This window comes from Staurois parvus, unplaced genomic scaffold, assembly GCF_062004578.1.
Source record: "Staurois parvus isolate SC_StPar_1 unplaced genomic scaffold, SC_StPar_1.0 ptg001191l, whole genome shotgun sequence".
NCBI lineage: Eukaryota > Metazoa > Chordata > Amphibia > Anura > Ranidae > Staurois > Staurois parvus.
The window spans coordinates 245851-270582 of NW_028318987.1; the positions used below are offsets into that span (position 1 = coordinate 245851).

The following is a 24732-nucleotide window of genomic DNA, read 5'->3' on the forward strand; positions in this document are numbered from 1 at the left end:
CTGCGGCCATGCAAGGTACTGGCAGGAATGCCAGGTCTCCAAGTACCTCTGTGGACAGAGCCCTGACAGATTAGCTGCACCCATACTTTGTCGTAGAAGTGGTCTTCAGCAAGGAATCACAAGCATGGAATTTTGTATGTTCTCCTCGTTCTTGCGTGAGTTTTTCCCTAATGGGTTACTTGGCTTCCACTCTAAGCTGGTCTTCACTGACCATTCATGGTGCCGGCACTCCAAAATTCAGCTAGGTTTGTGGTCCACAAGGCATGAAAGAAATTTAATATATAAATATATTTCAGGAAATAATTCTTTGCTTCTGAAATAATTTTTTTTAATGCCCTTCAGCACTTACCTGTCCAGCCAACAGCCACTACAGCCCATGCACCCAATCCTGTAAATTCAGCTGCCATGACATCCTAGAACCCGGCTCTTGTGGCCAGACATGTTTCGAGGGATGCGAGTGTGACTCTGGCTACGTCTTCGATGGAGAAAATTGTGTTACCCTTGACAAGTGCGGCTGCATTCATAATGGAAGATATCTCAAGGTGAGAACGGAAAGTTGCCTAAAGGAGCGTCAATGCTCATTCATTAACACCGGGGCTTTTTTTCAGCGGGAACGCGGTAGAACACACCTCCAGCGCTGAACAGGGGCGGACTGACCATTTGGAAACTTGGGTCAGTAGGGGGCCCCATGAGATGCCCCTGGTACCTTTTTCATAGACTTTTTTGAGTTTGGGCAAGGACACAGGGGCCCCATGATCCCCTATTGTCCGGGGGCCCCATGAGTTGTCAGCCCACCCCTGGCGCTGAATGTATGTAATGACAATGGATGCTGGGTTGTGCTAGGGAGTCTAATGGGACTTGCTGTTGGGGATCTATTTTTCCTGCTGGAGGGGTTCTACCGTATTTTTCGCTCCAAGACGTACTTTTTCCCCCACAAAAAATGGCGGGAAATGTCTGTGCATCTTATGGAGCAAATATTGACCAGTCCTCTCCCCTCCGTGTTAGAAGGGGTGGGGCCAGGACCAAAAGCTCCACTGACCCCGCCCCATGCAGCCTGTATGCTCCAGAGGGAGCTGCTGTAGTAGAGGTTGTGATGTTAGCGGAAGCCCCGCCCCCGGAGCTCAGAGAGGTTGGTGAGCACTGCTGACCAGGTATGTCCTTCCCCCCATAGACTGCCTGTGGACTGTCTCTGGTCATCTCCTGTACTATGTCCGCAGTCTCTGATCATCTCCTGTACTATGTCTGCAGTCTCTGGTCATCTCCTGTACTGTGTCCGCAGTCTCTGGTCATCTCCAGTATTATGTCCGCAGTCTCTGGTCATCTCCTGTACTGTGTCCGCAGTCTCTGGTCATCTCCTGTACTGTCTGCAGTCTCTGGTCATCTCCTGTACTGTGTCCGCAGTCTCTGGTCATCTCCTGTACTGTGTCCGCAGTCTCTGGTCATCTCCTGTACTGTGTCCGCAGCCTCTGGTCATCTCCTGTACTGTGTCCGCAGTCTCTGGTCATCCCCTGTACTGTGTCCGCAGTCTCTGGTCATCTCCTGTACTGTGTCCGCAGTCTCTGGTCATCTCCTGTACTGTGTCCGCAGTCTCTGGTCATCTCCTGTACTGTGTCCGCAGTCTCTGGTCATCTCCTGTACTGTGTCTGCAGCCTCTGATCATCTCCTGTACTATGTCCGCAGTCTCTGATCATCTCCTGTACTGTGTCCGCAGTCTCTGGTCATCTCCTGTACTGTGTCCGCAGTCTCTGGTCATCTCCTGTACTGTGTCCGCAGTCTCTGGTCATCTCCTGTACTGTGTCTGCAGTCTCTGGTCATCCCCTGTACTGTGTCCGCAGTCTCTGGTCATCTCCTGTACTGTGTCCGCAGTCTCTGGTCATCCCCTGTACTATGTCCGCAGTCTCTGGTCATCTCCTGTACTGTGTCCGCAGTCTCTGGTCATCTCCTGTACTGTGTCCGCAGTCTCTGGTCATCTCCTGTACTATGTCCGCAGTCTCTGATCATCTCCTGTACTAGGTCCCCAGTCTCTGGTCGTCTTTTCTCATTTCTATATTTGTTCCGGGACACAGAAAGCATTGAACCCAAAATATCGGTAGGACAACCAGACAGGAAGTTGAACAATGGAAGCTCCATATTTTTTTTCATCACAAGGTCACCTCAATGCCTAAAGTAGATCTTTTTCAGGATAAATCTTGAATAAACGGGTTTCTTTATTGTCTCTGCAGTTCAATGAATCCGTAATCCTCGATGACAACTGCACCCAGGAATGTACTTGTGATCCGTCCAGACGTGTTATCTGCTTTAACAGGACCTGTGCCGATGACGAGAAATGTCAGCTTCTGGATGGAGTGCGGTCTTGTGTCAGCACAAGTGAGTATAATAATGTCCACTTCTACACACAAGGGGTCAGATTTGTGTGGATAAAAAAGGGATAACAGGCTCAGGGTGTGGCAGTCCATGTATGTCTAGATGGGTTCCAAGTGGGCGGGGGTAAGGGTAGTCCAGTGGGCACTGAGGGCAAGCTGCAAAGGGGCGAAGCATGACTCTGCAGAAGGGAAACAAAGAAACACGGCGCCTCTAAGTGTGTACTGCGAAGATATTTCATAGGAAGACAAGTAGTAACGCACATCTTAGAATTTAAAAGCGGGTCCATTGGTAAGAGGGCGAGACGTCTGTAGCCAGATGTTGTGTGACTGATCCAGAGAGGAGATCAATTAGGTCTACCAGCAGATGCTGCTGTGCATGTGCAGCATAGATGATAAAGCCTGGTGGAATCTCCAAGGTGTCTTCCAGCAGATGGTGCTGTGCATGTGCAGCATGGATGGTGAAGCCTGGTAGAATCTCCAAGGTGCCCTCCAGCAGATGGGGCTGTGCATGTGCAGCATGGACGGTGAAGCCTGGTGGAATCTCCAAGGTGTCCGCCAGCAGACAGTGCTGTGCATGCTCAGAATGGATGGTGAAGCCTGATGGAATCTCCAAGGTGTCCGCCAGCAGATGGGGCTGTGCATGTGCAACATGGATTGTGAAGCCTGGTGGAATCTCCAAGGTGTCCGCCAGCAGATGGTGCTGTGCATGCGCAGAATGGATGGTGAAGCCTGGTGGAATCTCCAAGGTGTCCGCCAGCAGATGGGGCTGTGCATGTGCAACATGGATGGTGAAGCCTGGTGGAATCTCCAAGGTGTCCGCCAGCAGATAGGGCTGTGCATGTGCAGCATAGAGGGTGAATCTTGGCAGAGTCTCCAAGGTGTCCTCCAGCAGATGGTGCTGTGCATGTGCAGCATGGATGGTGAAGCCTGGTGGAATCTCCAAGGTGTCCGGGATCAGCACGTTTGGCGTCTGTGAATATATTAATAAAAATATATACAGAACACACACTGAAATATACCTCAAAGTGTCATTTGGAATGCATTTACAAGTATATTTAAAAATCTATGTTTAAATGAATTTTTTTTAGATGTTCAAAAATATCTGGAAAATGTATTTAAAAAAATATTTTTAAATATATGCCTTTGGAAAATATATTTTGATTTACGTTTTTTGGAATACATGTTAAAAGATATTTGCGTAGGCCAATATATTGTAAATATATGTCGCATGTATCATATTTTTTATTCTAAATATATTGGAAATATATTTCTCTTCCATTAGGGTTCTCTGAAGTTTTTTTTTTATCAACCAAAAAATTTGTTCTATGGTTTCACAGATCCCTGCAAATTCACAACCTGCCGCCAGGAAGAGACCTGCAAAGTTAAAGACAACAAAGCGGTTTGCATTCCAAACTACAAAGGCCTGTGCTGGGCCTGGGGTGACCCCCATTTCCAAAGTTATGACGGCAATGAATGGGACTTCCAAGGCACCTGCACCTATATTTTGTCTGAGTACGTTGGATCCAACGGCTCTTCCCTGGAACCATTTCAGATTTCCATCAAGTGTAACAACAGAGGGAACCAAGCGACTTCTTTTGTCAAGTTAATGAGATTGAAAATCTACGATGTGGAGATTTTAGTCCAACTTGGCGATTTCCCGAAGATTCAAGTAAGTGATTGACATGTTTATTCCCTCTAAGTCATATATGTTACAATTAGACTTTCTCCATGACCGGAGCAGTTATTTTTTTAAGATATAGCAACCCACATGGAAGAAAAATATATTTTAAATATATTTTAAAAATAAATTCTTAATATATTCTTCCCAAATATATTGACATCTATTTCAAATACTACAATTTTTGGTCATATTCAATATATTTCAAAAATATATTTCAATATATTTTGGAATATCACAAGTGTAATAAAAGCGCCACACCCTTAATACTTTAAAGCAGCAATTCCACCTCAAAGAAACCAAATAAATTTCTTAGTGCTATAACTTAAATCAAGGAATGCGCTAAAACCACAAACTTTTCCTAATTTAGTGTAGAAACATTAGTGCAAAAGATATATATATCTATTATCAATTAATATCAAAAAATATCAAAATTATGTGCAAAACATAAGTAATTTAAATAATTAAATTTGTGAATATAAAAAAAAACAAAAATGTCCAATTCTGAATTTCTTCAAATGTCCAAATAAATCCTTTCCAAATTCAGGTGCTCTCAAAGAAATTGTGCCAAAATCCACCACCAAAAGTAAAGTTGGGTAACTCACCAGATCTCCATGCTGATCAATCTCTAGATCAGCAAAAAACGCTTTTTGCTCTGGGAGCAGATGCAATGAATCAACTTCTCAGGTGTGATGATCAATAGCTACACATTCATCCATAAGGTAGGTATCCACCACTCAATATAATGGTTCCAGGAGCATTATATCACTCTCTCTTTTTATATCTCTCCACCGAGGTCATGTTTGGGAATGAAAGAGAAAAATCATGGTGCAGCCAGTTTTTTTATAAAAGTATCCAACAATTTAATAAAGATTTACACTCACAAAAAGGGTGTCTTCACCGACACCAGTATAACAGCATAAAACAGCAAATGGTATAACAGTCTCCTGTTCCCCGTACACTCACTACAGCGCTCGTGACTTAATTTTCTCCACAAACGTCAGCATCCAGTAAGCCCTACTAGTTTCGTCATGAATGACGTCTTCAAGGGGCGGTCATTCATGACGAAACTAGTAGGGCTTACTGGATGCTGACGTTTGTGGAGAAAATTAAGTCACGAGCGCTGTAGTGAGTGTACGGGGAACAGGAGACTGTTATACCATTTGCTGTTTTATGCTGTTATACTGGTGTCGGTGAAGACACCCTTTTTGTGAGTGTAAATCTTTATTAAATTGTTGGATACTTTTATAAAAAAACTGGCTGCACCATGATTTTTCTCTTTCATTCCCAAACATGACCTCGGTGGAGAGATATAAAAAGAGAGAGTGATATAATGCTCCTGGAACCATTATATTGAGTGGTGGATACCTACCTTATGGATGAATGTGTAGCTATTGATCATCACACCTGAGAAGTTGATTCATTGCATCTGCTCCCAGAGCAAAAAGCGTTTTTTGCTGATCTAGAGATTGATCAGCATGGAGATCTGGTGAGTTACCCAACTTTACTTTTGGTGGTGGATTTTGGCACAATTTCTTTGAGAGCACCTGAATTTGGAAAGGATTTATTTGGACATTTGAAGAAATTCAGAATTGGACATTTTTGTTTTTTTTTATATTCACAAATTTAATTATTTAAATTACTTATGTTTTGCACATAATTTTGATATTTTTTGATATTAATTGATAATAGATATATATATCTTTTGCACTAATGTTTCTACACTAAATTAGGAAAAGTTTGTGGTTTTAGCGCATTCCTTGATTTAAGATATTTTGGAATATATGTGGGAATATATTTCAAAGTGTATTTTGGAGTGCATTTACAAATATATGTAAAAATATATGTTGAAATGACTTTTTTATCTGTTAACAAAATCTGAAGAATATATTTTAAAAATATATTTTCAAATATATGTCTTTGGAAAATACATGTAAATTACATTTTTGAAGTATATTTAAAAATCTATGCTTACAGTAAATGCATTTTTTTTTTTAGATGTTCAAAAATATCTGGAAAATATATTTTGAAAAATATATTTTTAAATACTGTATGTTAGGATTAGACTTTCTTCATGACCGGAGCAGTTATTTATATGATGTTTAATAGCTTTTTTAAGATATACAGTTGTGACCAAAATTATTCAACCCCCACTGAAATTGAGTGTTTTGGCCAGTTTGACATTGCTTTTGATCATTCAGTCATCTTGCTTACATTTACATTAAAGAGGCACTTGTAGGTCAGACAAATATAACATAACAGTTATAATGAAATAACCACAAATGTCTTTTCTGTGCTCACAGCATTATCAGTTTTATTCAACCCCCAAGTGACATTCAATCTTAGTACTTAGTACAGCATCCTTTTACAGTTATAACAGCTTTTAAACGTGAAGCATAGCTTGACACAAGTGTCTTGCAGCGATCTACGGGTATCTTCGCCCATTCTTCATGGGCAAAGGCCTCCAGTTCAGTCACATTCTTAGGCTTGCGCACTGCAACTGCTTTCTTTAAGTCCCACCAGAGGTTCTCAATCGGATTTAAGTCTGGTGACTGCGATGGCCACTCCAAAATGTTCCAGCCTTTCCTCTGCAACCATGCTCTAGTGGACTTGGAGGTATGCTTGGGATCATTGTCCTGTTGAAAGGTCCAACGTCTCCCAAGCCTCAGGTGTGTGACGGACTGCATCACGTTTCCATCCAATATCTCCTGGTACTGAAGAGAATTCATGGTACCTTGCACACGCTGAAGCTTCCCTGTACCTGCAGAAGCAAAACAGCCCCAAAGCATGATTGACCCTCCACCATGCTTCACAGTAGGCAAGGTGTTCTTTTCATCATAGGCCTTGTTCTTCCTCCTCCAAACATAGCGTTGATCCATGGGCCCAAACAGTTCTAATTTTGTTTCATCAGTCCACAGAACACTATCCCACAACTTTTGTGGTTTGTCCACATGGCTTTTGGCATACTGCAGTCGACTCTTCTTATTCTTTGGAGACAGCAAGGGGGTACGCCTGGGAGTTCTGGCACGGAGGCCTTCATTACGCAGTGTGCGTCTTATTGTCTGGGCTGAAACTTCTGTACCCACATCTGACAAATCTTTTCTCAGTTCCTCAGCAGTCACACGGGGACTTCTCTCCACTCTACGCTTCAGGTAGCGCACAGCAGTCGAAGTCAGCATCTTCTTTCTGCCACGACCAGGTAGCGTTTCAACAGTGCCCTTTGCCTTGAATTTGCGAATGATGCTTCCTAAGGTGTCTCTTGGTATGTTTAACATCTTTGCAATCTTCTTATAGCCATTGCCCTTCCTGTGAAGAGAAATCACCTCTTCTCTTGTCTTCCTGGACCATTCTCTTGCCTTCACCATGTTTGTAACCACACCAGTAAATGTCTAGAAGGAGCTGAGTATCACAGTCATTTTAAAGCTGCCTAATTGGTGCTTATTATGCTTGATTGCTGCTCGGTGACATCCACAGGTGTTTTCAATACCTGATGGAAAGCACCTGTATGAACCTCTGTTCTTCAGAGTGGTAGTCTTTAAGGGGTTGAATAATTGTGGCAATGAAGAAACCACATAAGAACCATTTACTACTGTATTACATAAACAATTGATGTCATTTTAGTTGCATTTGGGTAGTTACAACGTCCTTGTAGGATTTGATTCTGAATACAATTCCAAATGTACACTATAGTCCCTAAACCCCTTTACAGCATTGGGGGTTGAATAATTTTGGTCACAACTGTACCAACCCATTTTAAATATATTTTAAAAATACATTCTTAATATATTCTTCCCAAATATATTGACATCTATTTAAATTTCTACAATTTTGGCCATATTCAATATATTTAAAAAATAGATTTCAATATTATTGTGTATATATTAAAAATATATACAGAACACTTGCTGAAAAATATACACAGAACACACGCTGCAATATATATCAAAGTGTAATTTGGAATGCATTTACAAGTATGTTTAAAAATCTATGTTTAAATGCCTTTTTTTTTTAGATGTTCAAAAATATCTGGAAAATATATTTTGAAAAATATATTTTTAAATATATGCCTTTGAAAAATATATTTTAATTTACATTTTTGGAATACATGTTTTACATATATTCGTGTAGGCCAATATGTTGTAAATATAGGTCGCATGTATAATTTTTTTTTTCTAAATATATTGAAAATATATTTCTCTTCCATACGGAAAACTAAAAACTTAGATCCTGTAGTTTTTGGAATCCCCAGATCAGCTTCTAGTTCTTGCCCATGTGGAAGAAAAATATATTTTAAATATATTTTAAAAATAAATTCTTAATATATTCTTCCCAAATATATTGACATCTATTTCAATGACTACAATTTGTGCCATATTCAATATATTTAAAAAATATATTTCAATATATTTGTGAATATATTTTTAAAAATATATACAGAACACATGCTGAAAAATATATACAGAACACACGCTGCAATATATATCAAAGTGTAATTTGGAATGCATTTACAAGTATATTTAAAAATCTATGTTTAAATGCATTTTTTGTAGATGTTCAAAAATATCTGGAAAATATATTTAAAAATATATTTTTAAATATATGCAGATTTTGCACGCTCCAGTTTTAGTAAATCAACCCCGTTGCACTGTGAACAAACTATGGCTTTTTTATGACGAGTATATATTGTACTGTTGACTTACGTTGTCTTCTTCATCCAGGTCGATGGTGTGAAGACCAATCTTCCAGTTAGTCTCAGTGGTGGGAAGTTAAATGTGAGTCAAAGTGGTTTAACCGCAGTTATCACAGCAGCCAACGGCATGGTGGTCACGTACGATTGGAACTGGCACTGTACGGTAACTATTCCTAGTAGCTACTTCAACCTTTTATCTGGTATGTGCGGAAACTTCAACAAGGAGCCGAAAGACGATCAAAAAGCGCCCAATGGAACCGCAATAAGCTCCATTATAGACTGGGCTTCGTCGTGGAAGGTTTACGATCGAGATCCATTTTGTTTTGACGACTGTCCGGGGGTATGCCCAGTCTGTGAAGAGAAGAAGAAGGTCCAGTACGGCGGCGAGAATGTTTGCGGCATGCTGTTTAAAAAGAACGGTCCTTTCAGAGAGTGCGCTAAGAAAGTTGACCCCGAGACGTTTTTCAATGCTTGCCTATTTGACGTCTGTATGAACGATGGAGCCCAAAGCATTCTATGCCAAGCTCTAGAGGCCTTCTCCACCACCTGCTTAGGCAAAGGTCTTCCGATATACGACTGGAGGACACCGTCTGGCTGTCGTAAGTCCAGTGATTTTCTTTTTTCATAGATGTTCTCCGAAAACAACGAGAAAGTAAAAAAAGGGAACACACTTTAACATGAATTGGCTACTTTTCTATATTTTCGGGGGGCAAACATTTGTGAAAAGATTTCCATGGTTAGACATTGCTATAAACTCTTACACTACAATGGACGAAGGGGCGTTCAAGTCGAACTAGGACTTTCCAGGTATGAAAAGGGATGCTAGCGTGGCGGCAGGGGTGTATTTACCACAAGGCATTTGTCTAGGGAGGCATTTTTAAGGGGGGGGCCCCTTGGAAGAAGGGACTGAAGAAGGGACACACGGGGCATGGGGACCTGGTTTGTTCCGAGATAGGCTGTGGGTTTCATGACGGTGTATGCACAGCCCGACTCTCGTTCCTGGGGAAGTCCGGAGCTGTGGAGGTGAGTGTCTTTTGCCATGGGGGATGGTGGCTGGTGTATGGGGGGCAGTGGTAGTGGAAGGCTCGAGTAGAGGGCAGGGGTGTTGTCGGTCTGCGGGGGGGGGGGTGCCAATTTTTGTGTTGCCTAGGGCAGCACAAAACCTGCGTGGTAATACTACACACAGTAGTAAGTGGCAAGTGTGTCCTATTACTGATAGGTAGCCCACACATCATGGGCCAGTTCCGAGACCTTTAAAACAAGATGGCAGACAACAGTGTTAGTGCGTGCACGGAACAGCGTGAGGTGATGACGTTTCTTGTGAAAAAAGGAGTAAAACCCGTGGATATCTACAGAAGATTTGAAGAACGGAACAGTGATGAGACGCTCAGGCACAGTAAGTCGGTTTCAAAGATGGCCGTACAGTCCCGTCTGTGGTGGTTCCCAGCCCACAGCAGTCATTGCTGTGAACATTCAGTGCGTGGAATTTCTGATCCTGGATAATCAACGCATAACCCGTCATGAAACTGCACAACCCATATGGAAGAAAAATATATTTTCAATATATTTAGAAAAAAAAATTATACATGCAACATGGACTGAGGAACAGGTAGGACCGAGGAACAGGTAGGAGTGAAGAGCAGGTAGGACCAAGGAGCAGGTAGGACTGAGGAGCAGGTAGGACCGCAGGGTCTCTCGCAGGGTTGGGGGGGGTGTTGCCAGTGTATGGGGGGTAGTGGTAGTGTAAGGCTCTCTCGGATGGGGGCTGGGGTGTTGTTGGTCAATGTCAGGCTCTCTTTCTGGGGGAGGGGGGTGTTGGTCGGTGTCAGAGTCTCTCCATGGGGGGGAGGAGCCAATTGTTATGTTGCCTAGGGCCCTAAGGCAGCCCGAGAACTAAATACACCACTGGCGGTGCTGCTCCTCTGAAAAATGCCGCCCTAAGCAAATGCCTTGTGGTAAATACGCCCCTGCACTCATGGGACAATCCCCCCTCCCTGCATAATGACACAGGGCGGGGCAATCTTCATTTAGTAACAAGCGACACACAGGTATTCAAACTTAACACCAGCAGACAGTCCCATCAGGAGGGAGGGCTGCTGGTGACACCACCCCCCCCACACTAAGCCAATACACATAAACACATACATCCCATAATAGTTTGCTCCCAAGCCAGACAAACAATAGAACAATGGGATGCAACCAGGGGCGGACTGACCATTTGAAAACTCAGGCACTGGCTGAGGGCCCGGGGTCAGAAGGGGGCCCCATGAGATGCCCCTGGTACCTTTTTCATAGGCTTTTTTGGGCAAGGACACAGGGGCCCCATGATCTCCTTTGCCCGGGGCCCCATGAGTTGTCAGTCTGCCCTTGGATGCAACCACACAATACCAAACAATCCACAACCCCACCTATCCCCTAGACATGTCTACACAGTCTGAGACAAAGCCCACCCCAATATTGGGACAGATCACCCTGTACCAGGGGCGGACTGACAACTCATGGGGCCCCTGGGCAATAGGGGATTATGGGGCCCCTGTGTCCTTGCCCAAACTCAAAAAAGCCTATGAAAAAGGTACCATGGGCATCTATTGGGGCCCCCTACTGACCCCGGGCCCTCGGGCAGTGCCCAAGTTTCCAAATGGTCAGTCCTTCCCTGCCCTGTACCCCCAACACATAAGAGGGATATGGGGAGCTAAGACAGGGGTCTCCCCACCTCTCCAAAGTGAGCTATGTTCCATGGGCCACCCACCCAAAGTGACTCCCATCACATTTTGTATCTCAAGACGGGAAGTTATGGTAAATATGACCAAAGGGAAGACGTTCTCTAGAACGATTCATTTTAGGATTTGGATTTACCAGTCTTTTCGACTTTCGTTAAAATGATTTTATGTTTTGGATTCTCTTCCAGCTAAGGTGTGTGAAGACAAAAACAGTCATTACAACGCATGCGCAACGGCTTGTCCCGCCAGCTGTGGTGACAGAAATGCCCCGGCCCAGTGCACAAGCCCCTGTATAGATACTTGCGAGTGCAATGCAGATATGATCCTCAGTGGAGATAAGTGCGTTCCCATTACCAGCTGTGGCTGCCAATACAATGGTCAGTATTATGAACCCAACCAGTCTTGGTACGATGAGCAATGTGCCGTCCTCTGCAAATGCGATCCGATTTTGGGAACCATAGACTGTCAGTCAACTGGCTGCAAAGCGACTGAGACCTGCATGCTGGTCAATGGAATACGAGGCTGCTACCCAACCGGATATTCAACTTGTACATCCACTGGGGATCCTCATTACTGCACGTTTGATGGTAAAAGATATCCATTCATGGGCAGCTGTGTCTACCAGCTGGTGAAAGTGACGTCCAACGATCCGTCCCTAACTCCGTTTACCATCAACGTTGTGAATGACCACCGAGGTAACCAAGCTGTGTCCTTCACCAAAGATGTGATCCTGGAAGTCTACAATAAGACCATAACGATGAGTAAAGACTACCCACAACAGATCAAGGTAAACACTCTGTATATTTTTTTTAAACTGTTGAGGGAAATCATTATATTTCACTGAAGGGATAGCAACCATCAAACCAGTAGATAACAGTTTACAGATTAAAAAACAATGTTGTACATGACTGTCAGGGTCCTGTCCACGGCAGAAGTTCTGGAAGATCTGGCATTTCTGCCAGTACTCTGCATGGCCGCAGAAGGACACATCAGCCTCAGTTTGGTGCCAGACAGCCTTTATAAGGAGGCTCATCACTTCCTCTGGTTGCTGGATGATCTGTAGCTCCCCGTGCCCTGTTCCTGGTTCCTGTGATTCTGACCTGTGATTTCCTGTTACTGACTCGGCTTGCTCCTGGACCTGTCTACTCTGCCTTACCCCTGATCTGACCTCGGCTTGGCTTACGGATACTCTCTCTCTCTCTCTCTCGCTCCTCTGTGAATGACCTCGGCTATCCCATCTGACTACGTCTGCTCTGATTCCCACCTGGTACCTGACCTTGGCTTGAACCTACTACCCAGTAAACATCTAAATCCCGGAAGGGCTTGCATACCACGCACAGGCGCCTCCTGTCTGCAGACCTATCTCCGTGCACCAGCTGTGCTTCTGAGTGGACCACCAACCAGCACTCCTACAGGCGACCTGTGCAACTTTGGGCCAGACTCCCACTGTCCCACTGTCAGGGGAGTCTGGAACTTAGCCGCAAGGGAAGCCCTCTCTCCATTGGCTTCCATCACCAGGTACATGATAATGACATTCAGAAGATGGAGATTGAATCTGTAAGAGTTGTACCTCCATGATTAAGCAGGGTAAAATTCGTTGGAGTCATGGCTTTGGATGAAGCTGACTTAGGCTGCTTTCACTCGTGGCTTTGCTAGGTGTATGGTGTTTGGGACCTTCCTCTCTCCATATCCATAGAACGGGGGAGTTAGACAGACTCCTGCTGAACCAGCACCAATTCCAGGAAACTCTGGATGGACCTACAGGAGCTTGAGGGGAGACATTAAAATGGTTAAAATGCTCAAGTTTTTTTACCTTCATGTATTCTATGTTTGAAGGTAAAAAAAACCTTCTGTGTGCAGTGGCCTCCCAACCCTTACCTAAGTCCCCTCTGATCGTCCTCATTGGCTCAGACAGCAGAAGGAGTCCATTGGCTCCCTCTGCTGTCTATCACTTCTTCCTATGCTGTTTCTGTAGTGTCCAGCTTTCACATCCCTAATAGACAACTGAGAAAATGAGTGCGTGGGCAAGTCAGATCTTTGTCTTGAGTACTTTCTTTGCCTTCGAGCCTTCATTGTATAGCTGCCATGTGCTATTCTGCGGAGTATTTCAGCACTGCTAGTTGCTTCCTTGTTTACGAAAGAACCCAGGAGATTAAAATTCTTTACAACTTCTATTCTACTGCCCTCAAGCTAAAGATTTTTGTCATTTTTGTGTTCGTGATCTTCGTCTTGTCTATATTCAATTGTAATCCCGTGTTACGACTTTTTGAGTCCTCAGTGCAGCATATCAGTTTGAGATGCTCCTGCCATCATTCAGAATTCATTGACAGGTGCAGTTGACCTGCTTCAAACTGCTGTAAACTTGAAGAAAAAAACTTTGTATTTCCACTCAGGCTGCTACAACTGTGTCCAGTGGATACCACAAAGGGTGCAATCCGAATGAGAGTCCATTCTGACTTTGTATGAATTTGTAGGCAGTGAAGGTAATCTGATCACCGCACACCATGCAAAGCCGTTCATGTTTAATTGATAGGAGCCTCAGCTAGCTTCATCTGAGCCATGCCACTGCTCAGGGGTGGACTGACAACTCATGGGGCCCCCGGGCAATAGGGGATCATGGGGCCCCTGTGTCCTCACCCACACTCAAACCACATCCAAAAAAGCCTGTGGAAGGTACCAGGGGCATCTCATGGGGCCCCCTACTGACCCTTGGCCCTCGGGCAGTGCCCGGGTGCCCGAATGGTCAGTCCGCCCCTGCCACTGCTGCGTTTCGCCTCACCCTTGGGGCTTAGTCGTATAGGTTCCTCCATGACCAAGCCTTGGATGTGGGGTGAGGTCTGTCGGAGGGAATGGCTCAGATGGATCTGGCTGAGGCTGCCATCACTTGAACATGAATGGATTTGCACTGCTTCAAACTGCTCTTGCAACTTATAGACTTTCATAGGGAGAGAGACAGTTCCAAGGTGAACAAAACCCCATCAATCCTAAATGTTTCATCCTAATAAACTGTGAATACAGTTCATTAAATGACTCCACTGATTCTGCAGCAAACAAAATGATGTTCGGCAGTGCTGGTGCTACCACTAGGCAAACTAGGCGGCCACCTAGGGCACACTACCACCTAGGGTGCAGTCACTGCCACTGGTTTCCCTCCTTCCATGGCCGTACATAGGGGGTGCTGGGGTGGGCTACACTCCCCCCCCAGGCCAGTCTTTCCATGGACTGGAGGGAGATTGAGTGGGGGAATTTGTACTAGGAGAAGGGATCGGGTGGGACTGTGTGCTAGGAGAGGGTATGGGGGGGGGGGGGGTGTGCTAGGAGGGAGGATGGGGGGTAAATTTGTGCTAGGAGTGGCAATTGAAGGGGGATTTGTGCTAGGAGTGGGAATTTGTACTAGGAAGAGATGGGGATGTTGTGCTAGGAGGGGGGATTGGGGGGAAATTTGTGCTAGGAGGGGCGATTGAAGGGGGGATTTGTGCTAGGAGGGGGGATTTGTACTAGGAAGAGAGGTGGGGATGTTGTGGTAGGAGGGGGGATTGGGGGATGTGTTGCTAGGCAGGGGGATTTGGGTGGGATGCTTGTGATTGCAGAGGGGACTGAAGGGGGGATTTGTACTAGGAAAGGAGATGGGGGTGTTGTGCTAGGAGGGGTGATTGGGGGGGATGTTGTGCTAGGAGGGGGGATTGGGGGAGGTGTTGCTAGGCAGGGGGATTTGGGTGGGATGCTTGTGCTTGCAGAGGGGACTGAAGGGCATGGGGATATGTACTAGGAAAGGAGATCGGGGTGTTGTGCTAGGAGGGGGGATTGGGGGGGGGTTGCTAGGGTGGGCTATTGGGGGAGGTGTTGTTAGGCAGGGGGATTTGGGTGGGATACTTGTGCTTGCAGGGGGGATTGAAGGGGGGGGGGGATTTGTGCTAGGAGAAGGGATTGGGGGGATTTGTTTTAGGAGAGGAGGATTGGGGGGGTTATGCTAGGAGGGGGGATTGAGAGGAATTATACCACGAAGGGGGTATTTGTGCTAGGAGGGGGATTTGGATGGGGAGAAAGGATTTGTGCTGGTAAGGGTAAATTGGAGGGGGTTGTGCTAGGAGGAATGTAGGGGGATTTATGCTAGGAGGGGGGGGGAATAGGGGGATGGGATTTGTGCTAGGGTGGAAGATTTGAGGGGAAAGAGGAGGGGTGAAGTAGTACTACAGGTGAAGTTTTTTTCTTTTTTTTGGGGGGGGGGGTGCAACAAGCCAGTCTTGCATAAGGGGCAAAATAGTCTAACACTGGCCCTGCTGTTGGGTAGAAGGGTGATTAGGTTGGAAACTCATCCTATGAAAATCCTTTAATTTTTATCATACGGCAATTTACAGTGAGAATTTCCTTTTTTACTAGGTTGATGGAAACCTTGTAGACTTACCCTACTTTTGGGATTCACCAAAGATCATGTCATTTATCTCGGGAAACAACATTGTGCTCAAAACTGGCTTTGATATGACATTGACCTATGATGGATGGAACAACGTCAATGTGAAGCTCCCAAGTACCTACAAAGGGGCAGTTCGTGGATTGTGTGGCAACAATAATGGAGACTCCTCAGATGACTTCACTTTTGAAGACGGTGCAGCTGCCAAAACTGCAGATGAATTTGGAAGCCACTGGAAAGTGGGAGAAGTGGAAGGATGTAAGAGCATTTGTTCCGATTGTCCAAAATGTACTGCGAAAGATCAAGAATTCTACAAGAGCGAAGATTACTGTGGACTTCTGAAGAAACCTGATGGGCCATTCAGCCAGTGCTATAATGCCATTGACCCGACTCCTTATTTTGACAACTGTGTGTTTGACGCTTGTGCATACAAAGGCCACCAGTCTGTTGTCTGTGCCAGCATAGCAACGTATGTTTCAGACTGCCAAAGGAATGGATCTGATATCAAACCTTGGAGGAAGCCATCTTTTTGTGGTAATTTTTTTTTTCTACTCATTGCATATTCCCAGCACTCCAATACTGTAAAGCTTAAGGGAGGGAGAGAGGGATGAGTCAGGACCTGGATCACCTGCTGGTGGCAATATGCTTCCCAGAGAGGAAGGTTGTAGTTCCAAAGTCCACCGGCAGGTGTCTCCCAGCAGATCCCAGTATTCAGTTTCACCTGATGCTGGCTGCTGGTAGGGTCTTTAGTTCCTCCTCTACATTTCCCCCTCTCTCCAATGTTATGTCAGGAATCAGCAGCAAAGTTGGCCAAATCTGCATAGCTACACTCACGAAACTAGGACCAGACCATATATATATATTTAAAGTAAGATTTATTTATAGTGAAAACAAAATTCATCCAAACACCTCAATACCTGACTAAACAACCTAACAGAGTAACAGAAAGCCTAACTAGCAATTAACTATATACAATATATCACAAAAATGGGGAGCACGGATGAACATGGGTAATACCAGAGGTGCAGGGAACATATAGGAAGGGGGAACTTAAAACTGGGAGCAAGGAGGACTAGGGGGATCAGGAACAAGGCAGCAGGGTTTAGGATATAGGTGCAAGGCAAAGAGAAGGAACACGATAAATGGCTATCAGGATCTGGCAGAAAAGCTAAACACTGGAGCAAGGGGGGAATGTAGAGAAGGAAGTAAATACAGTACCCTCCCAGCAACCATGATCAGATGGAAGTGATTATTGGGATCTGCTGGCTGCTGGGAGACAACTACTGGTGGACACCGGAACTACATTCTTCCTCTCTGGGGAAGCACAGTGCCACCAGCAAGTGATCAAGGTCCTGACAGCACCTGTTCTCTGAGGGAAAACAGTCCTTCATGTCTACCCCATGCACTCCTCCTAGTGATGTTGGCTGCAAGTGTTACCCACTGGCCCTGCAGGATGAGATACAAAGCAAAGACCGATTGGGCACATGACTACATTAAACAGGAAAGAGTCAATGAATAGTAGTGTTGGGCAAACAATGCATTTCACAAATCTGTTTTTATGTATAGCTTATCAAAACACATTAACTTCAAACATTTTACATTTGTTTTTGCAGAAATGGATTGCCCCCAAAACAGTCATTATGAGCTGCTGGGAGACGGATGCCCTACTACTTGTTTTGGCCTCGTTCCTCCATCAGTCTGTGAACAATCCCCCACCGAAGGCTGCTATTGTGACAACAGTTTCATCCTAAGCGGAAAAGATTGCATGCCTATTTCAGAATGTGGCTGTGTCTATGACAACACCTACTACAAGAGGGGGCAAGAGTTCTACCCCGACAGTCTCTGCCAGAGTAAATGTACGTGCGACATGCATGGTGTGCTCAAATGCAGTAATACGTCCTGCGGACCAGATGAAGAATGCAAAGTGGCCAATGGACTCTTGGGTTGCCATCCCAAAGAGTCAGCCCAATGTATAGTCTGGGGCGGTCCTCATTTCCTCACTTTCGATGGCGCGAACTATGATTTCCGAGGTACCTGTTCCTACAGACTTATCAGAGCGGAGAAAGGTCGAGTGTATTTTGAAGTCACGATAGATAATGAACCGTTCGGCAAAACGGCAATCACTAAATCTGTGACGGTTACCATTGGAAATGATGTTATATACTTGGGAAGAGAGAGAACCTGGAGTGTTTTGGTGAGTTCATTTTTTAGTTCATAGAAAAGGTTACTTAGTGAAGATAACGTCTACCTGATAGCTTGTTGGAATGCGAACAGCAACTTGTCTTTGTTCTTACTTTTTGTTGTAGAACAATAGAATACCAAATTAGTTGTATTTGTAATTTCCATTCTAATTGTCCATATCAACCTTTCCCAACCTGCAGGAATCCTTGAGATAACTTTCTGGGCTCAAGGAGTGTTAGGGCAGGGCTGTGGAATGGACAGGTAGGGCTACTGGCAGGGTAACGCACTGGCTGACGACAACCACCACCAACAGACCGAAGTCCCTCAGGGCGCGGAGTCTAAGTCCCAGGCTGCCCTTCACCAGGGCCCCTGATGGTGGGGATGGACTTGACGCAGCCAGGAACCAGGTCGCGGCCCCCCGAGACACCCCGGCTGCGGTACTGACCGCCGCCAATGGCATGTAGCTGGTGAGAATGACAATAACGTAGTCAGGCAAGCCGGGTCGACAACAACGGGACAAAACGGTACAGAACAGTAGACAGAGAATCACAGGTCACGGGCCAAGGTCAGATCGAAGGAAAACACAGAGAATGGTCTAGTCACAAGCCGAGTCAGATACCAGAAGAGTCACGAGCATATACACAGAGCTGTAGCAAGACAAAGACACAAGACACAAGTGCAAAGAGCATGTGCGGGCCACAGGCTTATATGTACTCAGCCACACCCCTCTGGGGGATGGACCTCAGAGACCTGAAGGCATAAAAGATTCCCACCATGCTCAGCAGAAATCCAAGATGGATGCCAGCACATGGAGTAACATAACCTCTGGGAAAAGGTAGGACCTTGACAAGGAGCTCATGATACGTTCGTGTGATGGTTACTTGGAAGAACGTTCCCAACATCTGTGGTCATTAGGAAGAATCCCCCTAACTGATAGCTAAAAAGACCATTGTTGTCAGTAGTTACTCATCAGAGAGACAGATATTGCTCAGTGCTCAAGAAACCCCTAGCGACTTTAGGAGGAACCCTAGGATTCCGCCAAAACCCTGGTTAAGAACAGTTGGTCCATACCCTGGATTCTTCATTGTAATTATGCATCCGCCTGGTCTTTCAGCAGCAAATTAATTTCTACTCCTGATCCCATTACGGACTACTAATAACATTTACCAGGGGATAGCATGAACAGGATAACTCGCTGTAGTCCTGCCCAAAGAACTTTTCAAAGCCCTTGCACTCTCCCAGCACTGTAATGGAACCGACCCAATCTGCGCTTGGGTACTTCCGTTATAATACCGCTTCCCCGTCCAAACACCGACCACAGACACCACAGCCATCCAAACATTACTAGACGATGATGGGGAACAGACAAAAGCAGGGTAATACTGGAGGTGCAGGGAACATATCGGAAAAAGAACCAAAACTGGGATCAGGTACCAGGGAGATAGGAACAGGGTTCAGGGCAGGGGCGGACTGACCATTTGGAAACTCGGCCCGGGGTCAGTAGGGGGCCCCATGAGATGCCCCTGGTACCTTTTTCATGGGCTTTTTTGAGTTTGGGCAAGGACACAGGGGCCCCATGATCCCCTATTGCCTGGGGGCCCCATGAGTTGTATATTTCTCCTTCTGTGCCACCATCCCCTCCCTCCTAGATTGTAAGCTCGAAAGAGCAGGGCCCTCGATCCCCTCATGTTTTGCATTGTATTGGTATTGTTCTGTCACATGTTCTGTCTCCCTTTGTAATGTACAGCGCTGAGCGAACTATTGGCGCTTTATAAATACTGTATAATAATAATAATAATAATATTTTTGTGTCTGTTCCAGAGCTTCCCCCATCCTCTGGAACTCTCTACCCCAATTTATCAGACTATCGTCTACTCTGCTCACTTTTAGGCGATCTCTGAAAACCCATCTCTTCAGGGAAGCCTATCCTGCCCTCAGCTAATAATGGAAGCTTCTATTCCTTCTACCAGTCCATCCCCCACAGTTACTACCTTTTGTACCACTAGCCCCTCCCTCCTAGATTGTAAGCTCCCAGGATCAGGGGCCTCCTATCCCTCTTGTATTGAACTGTATTGTCGCTGTATTGTCTCCCGTTATATTGTAAAGCGCTGAGCAAACTGTTGGCGCCATAAATCCTGTATAATAATAATATATAAATCCTGAATAATAATAATAATATAAATCCTGTATAATAATAATAGTAAGATTTTTAACACATACTTTAATGTGTATATTTCAGATCAACAGAGAGAAATTCAATCTTCCATGCCGTTCTTGGAACAATGAGATCTGGATTAGCAAAGAAGGAAATAACGTGTTTGTTTATTCCAAAGTTGGCTTCGTGGTAATGTATACCCAACAGTCCTTTGTCTCAGTCTGGATCCCAAGTTCCTACTCAGGCCTCACCGAAGGTCTCTGTGGAAATTACAACAAGAACCCCAAAGACGACTTCCGTCTTCCAAATGGATCCAACGTCACCGATAAAGCAGCGTTTGGTGAGTCTTGGACTGTAGCTCGGCGCGGCTCCAACTGCCAAGGGTGTTCTGGAGATCGGTGTCCACCGTGTAATGACGTTAAATTCTCTGATACCAATTCCACTACCAAGTGCGGAATGATTGTAGATCCTCAAGGTCCATTCAAGGAATGCCATCAACTGGTCAAACCCGAAATATATTACCGAAGCTGTTTGGTGGATGTTTGCTCTGGATGTAGAGTCCAGGAAGCCTTATGTACCCGTCTCCAAGCCTACGCAGCATTATGCCAAGAACAAGGAGCCAAAGTCGGAGCTTGGAGGAACATTTCTAACTGCCGTAAGTCAACTATTACATTTTCAATAAATTGTATAAAATGTTTGCTGTAAACGAGAACAACTGAATTTTGCTGCTTCGTAGATTAGATTGTTGTTGCTATCTGATGATTATATAAAGCCCAGCTGAATCAGCTACATACAGTCCAGGTGCATCAAAACAAAAATGTGTCCTACAGACCTTTGCCATGAGATCAATTCAAGGATCTGAGCCTGAAGTATGCTGCCAGAGGACATGCTTTTCTTAATTAAATAAACTGCAACATGTTTCACACCTTTTGTTTTAATGCACCTGGAATGCAATTAGCTGATTTAACCACTTTCACCCCCCTTCCTGTCCAGGCCAATTTTCAGCTTTCAGTGCTTTCACTTTGAATGACAATTGCGCGGTCATGCAACACTGTACCCATATGAATTTTTCAGCCTTTTTTTGAGACAGATAAAGCTTTATTGTGGTGGTATTTATTCACCGCTGGGATTTTTATTTTTTTTTGCTATATAAATGAAAGTCCAAAAATTTTGAAAAAAAAGTTTTTCTTATAACATTTTGCAAATAAATAATCTTTCTTCATAAATTCTCTGAATGGTGCCCGACAGCGGGTTCCAACTTCTGAAGGAATTTGTCAGGAATCAAGGAGTGACCAGAAAGGTGCGGACTGACACAGGGAAACACAGGTCTCAGGTACAATATAATACAGTTTATTATTAGCCACCCAGATATATATATATAAACGCACAGTGAGCAAACCAACCTTCCACTAATCTTAGGAGGTGCAGGAACACAGGCGTAGTCAGGGCTGGAGAGGTGGAACGGTCAGGCCGGCCGTAGGGTTCTGTAACGACTGCCTGGTGGTACCTCTAGCGGTCCTCAGGGCAGCATTCCCCAGGGCGCGGAGTCTAAGCCCCAGTCTGCCTTTTCACCAGAGCCCCTGATGGTGGGGATGGACTTGGCGCAGGACTGAGACCAGGTCGCGGCCCCTGAGTACACCTGCTAGTGGTAGAGGGATCCGCCAGAGGTATGTGCAGGTACGGCTGGATCCGTGCAGGATGGATGGATGGCAGAGTAGTTAGCGTGGTCAGACAAGCCGGGTCGGTAACGGTGGAGGCAGATCAGTACAGAGCAGCAGGCAAAGAGTAAACGGGTCATAAGCCAAGGTACAGCAACAGGAGGTCAAACAGCATAGGAGTAAGCAGAAGAATAGTCAGGGATGAGCCAGTAGTCAGAACAGGAGACGGTCAACAGAGATCAGGATCAAGCCGGGTCAGCAACGAAGCAGGAACACAGGGTACAGAGGCTCATGGGAAAACATACACCAAGGCCCAGAGCACAGACCTGGTCATGCCTTAAATACACCTTTCTGCAATCAGCCCCAGGTTTGGCTGATTGCTCGTGTGAGCTTCTGGCTGCTGAGAGCACCCGCTGGTCAGCTCTGGTACTGCAGCCCACATGGCAGGTGAGTCCCACCACCAGTGCTGAGTCCATTCCTGACAGAATCCCACAGGCAGGGGGACCATTTGGAAACTCGGGCACTGCCCGAGGGCCCGAGGTCAGTAGGGGGCCCCATGAGATGCCCCTGGTACCTTTTTCATAGGCTTTTTTGAGTTTGGGCAAGGACACAGGGGCCCCATGATCCCCTATTGCCCGGGAGCCCCATGAGTTGTCAGTCCGCCCCTGCCCACAGGTATGGTATGTGCGTAGTTACATTGGTCCAAGCTTGACATTCATACTTGGCATTCTTCTTCAAATCAGAGCTCAAGAATCTTTTCTGTTTGTTGACCAGCTTTTCCTGGCTTTTATTCATTTTCCTTGGTCATCACATATCCACATTCTGTTGTATTTTTCAGCTCTTGCATGCCCCAAGAACAGTCACTATGAGCTTTGCACCCGGACATGTGACTTCACTTGCTACGGTCTCCTGGCGGCCAGCACCTGCAGCCAAAAATGCTTTGAAGGATGCCAATGTGACACCGGCTACATGTTCGACGGTGACAAATGTGTAACAATGGACAAATGCGGTTGCGCTCACAATGGAAGGTACCTGAAGGTAAGTTAAAGTAGAATCTGGTCATTTTATGGTGTTAACAGAAACAACACCTTCTGCGCTCAGGGACCCAGATCAAGGATGGGTGGGTGGATGGATGGATAGACCACTAAGGAAGTTCGTCCACCAATGGATCAAAGGTTGTGCAGCTCTTAACAAGGCTGGGGAAGCCCGACCAGTACTTTGTTTTCACTTTGCATTTTTTGGTGTTGCCCACTATTCAGTGATTATTATAGTTCAGTCAATGTTTTTTTTCTTATGTAGCACCAACATATTACACAAAGTAATACAAAGAACCATACTAATGTTGGAGTGTTACAATGTACAGTTGCAAGAAAAAGTATGTGAACCCCTTGGGATTACGTGGAGTTTTGCATGAATTGGGCATAAAATGTGCTCTGAACGTCATCTAAGTCACAACAATAGAAGAACACAGTCTGCTGAACATAATACTACACAAACATTAGATGTTGCCATGGTTTAATTGCACATAACATGTAAACATTCACAGTGCAGGGAGGAAAAAGTATGTGAACCTTTGGACTTAATAACTGGTTGACCCTCCTTTGGCAGCAATAACCTCAACCAAACGTTTCCAGTAGTTGCAGATCAGACCTGCACAACGATCTGGAGTCATTTTGGACCACTCCTCTTCACAAAACTGTTTCAGTGTAGCAATATTCTTGGGATGTCTGGTGTGAATCGCTCTCTTAAGGTCATGCCACAGCATTTCAATCGGGTTGAGGTCAGGACTCTGACTGGGCCACTCCAGAAGGCGTATTCTGTGCTGTTGCAGCCATTGTTTTGTTGAATTACTTGTATGCTTTGGGTCATTGTCCTGTTGCATCACCCATCCTCTGCGGAGCTTCAGTTGGCGGACAGATGGTCGTACGTTTTCCTGCAAAATGTCTTGATAAACTCTGGAATTCATTTTCCCATCAATGACAACAATCCGTCCAGGCCCTAAGGCAGCAAAGCAGCCCCAAACCATGATGCTCCCTCCGCCATGTTTCACAGTGGGGATGAGGTTTTGATGTTGGTGTGCTGTGCCTTTTTTTCTCCACACATAGTGTTGTGTGTTCTTCCCAAACAACTCAATCTTGGTTTCATCTGTCCACAGTATATTTTGCCAGTAGTGCTGTGGAACATCCAGGTGCTCTTTTGCAAACTTCAAACGTGCTGCAATATTCTTTTTGGACAGCAATGGCTTCCTCCGTGGTGTCCTCCCATGTACTCCATTCTTGTTTAATGTTTTCCTTATTGTAGATGTGTCAACAAAAATGTTAGCATGTGCCAGAGATTTCTGTAGGTCTTTAGCTGACACTCTGGGATTCTTCTTTACCTCATGCAGCATTCTGCGCTGTGCTCTTGCAGTCATTTTTACAGGATGACAACGCCTAGGGAGAGTAGCAACAGTGCTAAACTTTCTCCATTTGTAGACAGTCTGTCTTACCATGGACACATGAACATCAAGGCTTTTGGAGATACTTTTGTAACCCTTTCCAGCTTCATGCAAGTCAACAATTCTTGATCGTAGGTCTTCTGAGAACTCTTTTCTGCGAGGCATGGTTCACATCAGACAGTGCTTCTTGAAACCAGTAAACCCAAAACAGGTGTGTGTTTTTTAAGGGCAGGACAGCTGGCAGCAACACATCCAATATCATCACACTGATTGGAGTCAAGGTTGGCTCACTCCTGGCTCCAATTAGCTCTGGGAGAAGTCATTAAGCTAGGGCCTCACATACTTTTTCCTCCCTGCACTGTGAATGTTTACATGTTATGTGCAATTAAACCATGGCAACATCTAATGTTTGTGTAGTATTATGTTCAGCAGACTGTGT

At 45.1% G+C, this 24732-nt stretch overlaps 1 protein-coding gene across 1 annotated transcript in view; it reads left to right on the top strand.

Moving 5' to 3' along the window:
* Positions 1 to 24732, top strand: part of LOC149438472 (IgGFc-binding protein-like) — a 99704-nt gene that overhangs the window by 65496 nt on the left and 9476 nt on the right. The window contains exons 26-34 of the mRNA XM_089659804.1: positions 343 to 542; positions 2223 to 2367; positions 3701 to 4032; positions 8760 to 9330; positions 11640 to 12238; positions 15832 to 16396; positions 17476 to 18056; positions 20283 to 20853; positions 22695 to 22894. Coding sequence (XP_089515930.1) covers positions 343 to 542; positions 2223 to 2367; positions 3701 to 4032; positions 8760 to 9330; positions 11640 to 12238; positions 15832 to 16396; positions 17476 to 18056; positions 20283 to 20853; positions 22695 to 22894 — 3764 coding nt within the window. The remainder of the gene's footprint in view (positions 1 to 342; positions 543 to 2222; positions 2368 to 3700; positions 4033 to 8759; positions 9331 to 11639; positions 12239 to 15831; positions 16397 to 17475; positions 18057 to 20282; positions 20854 to 22694; positions 22895 to 24732) is intronic.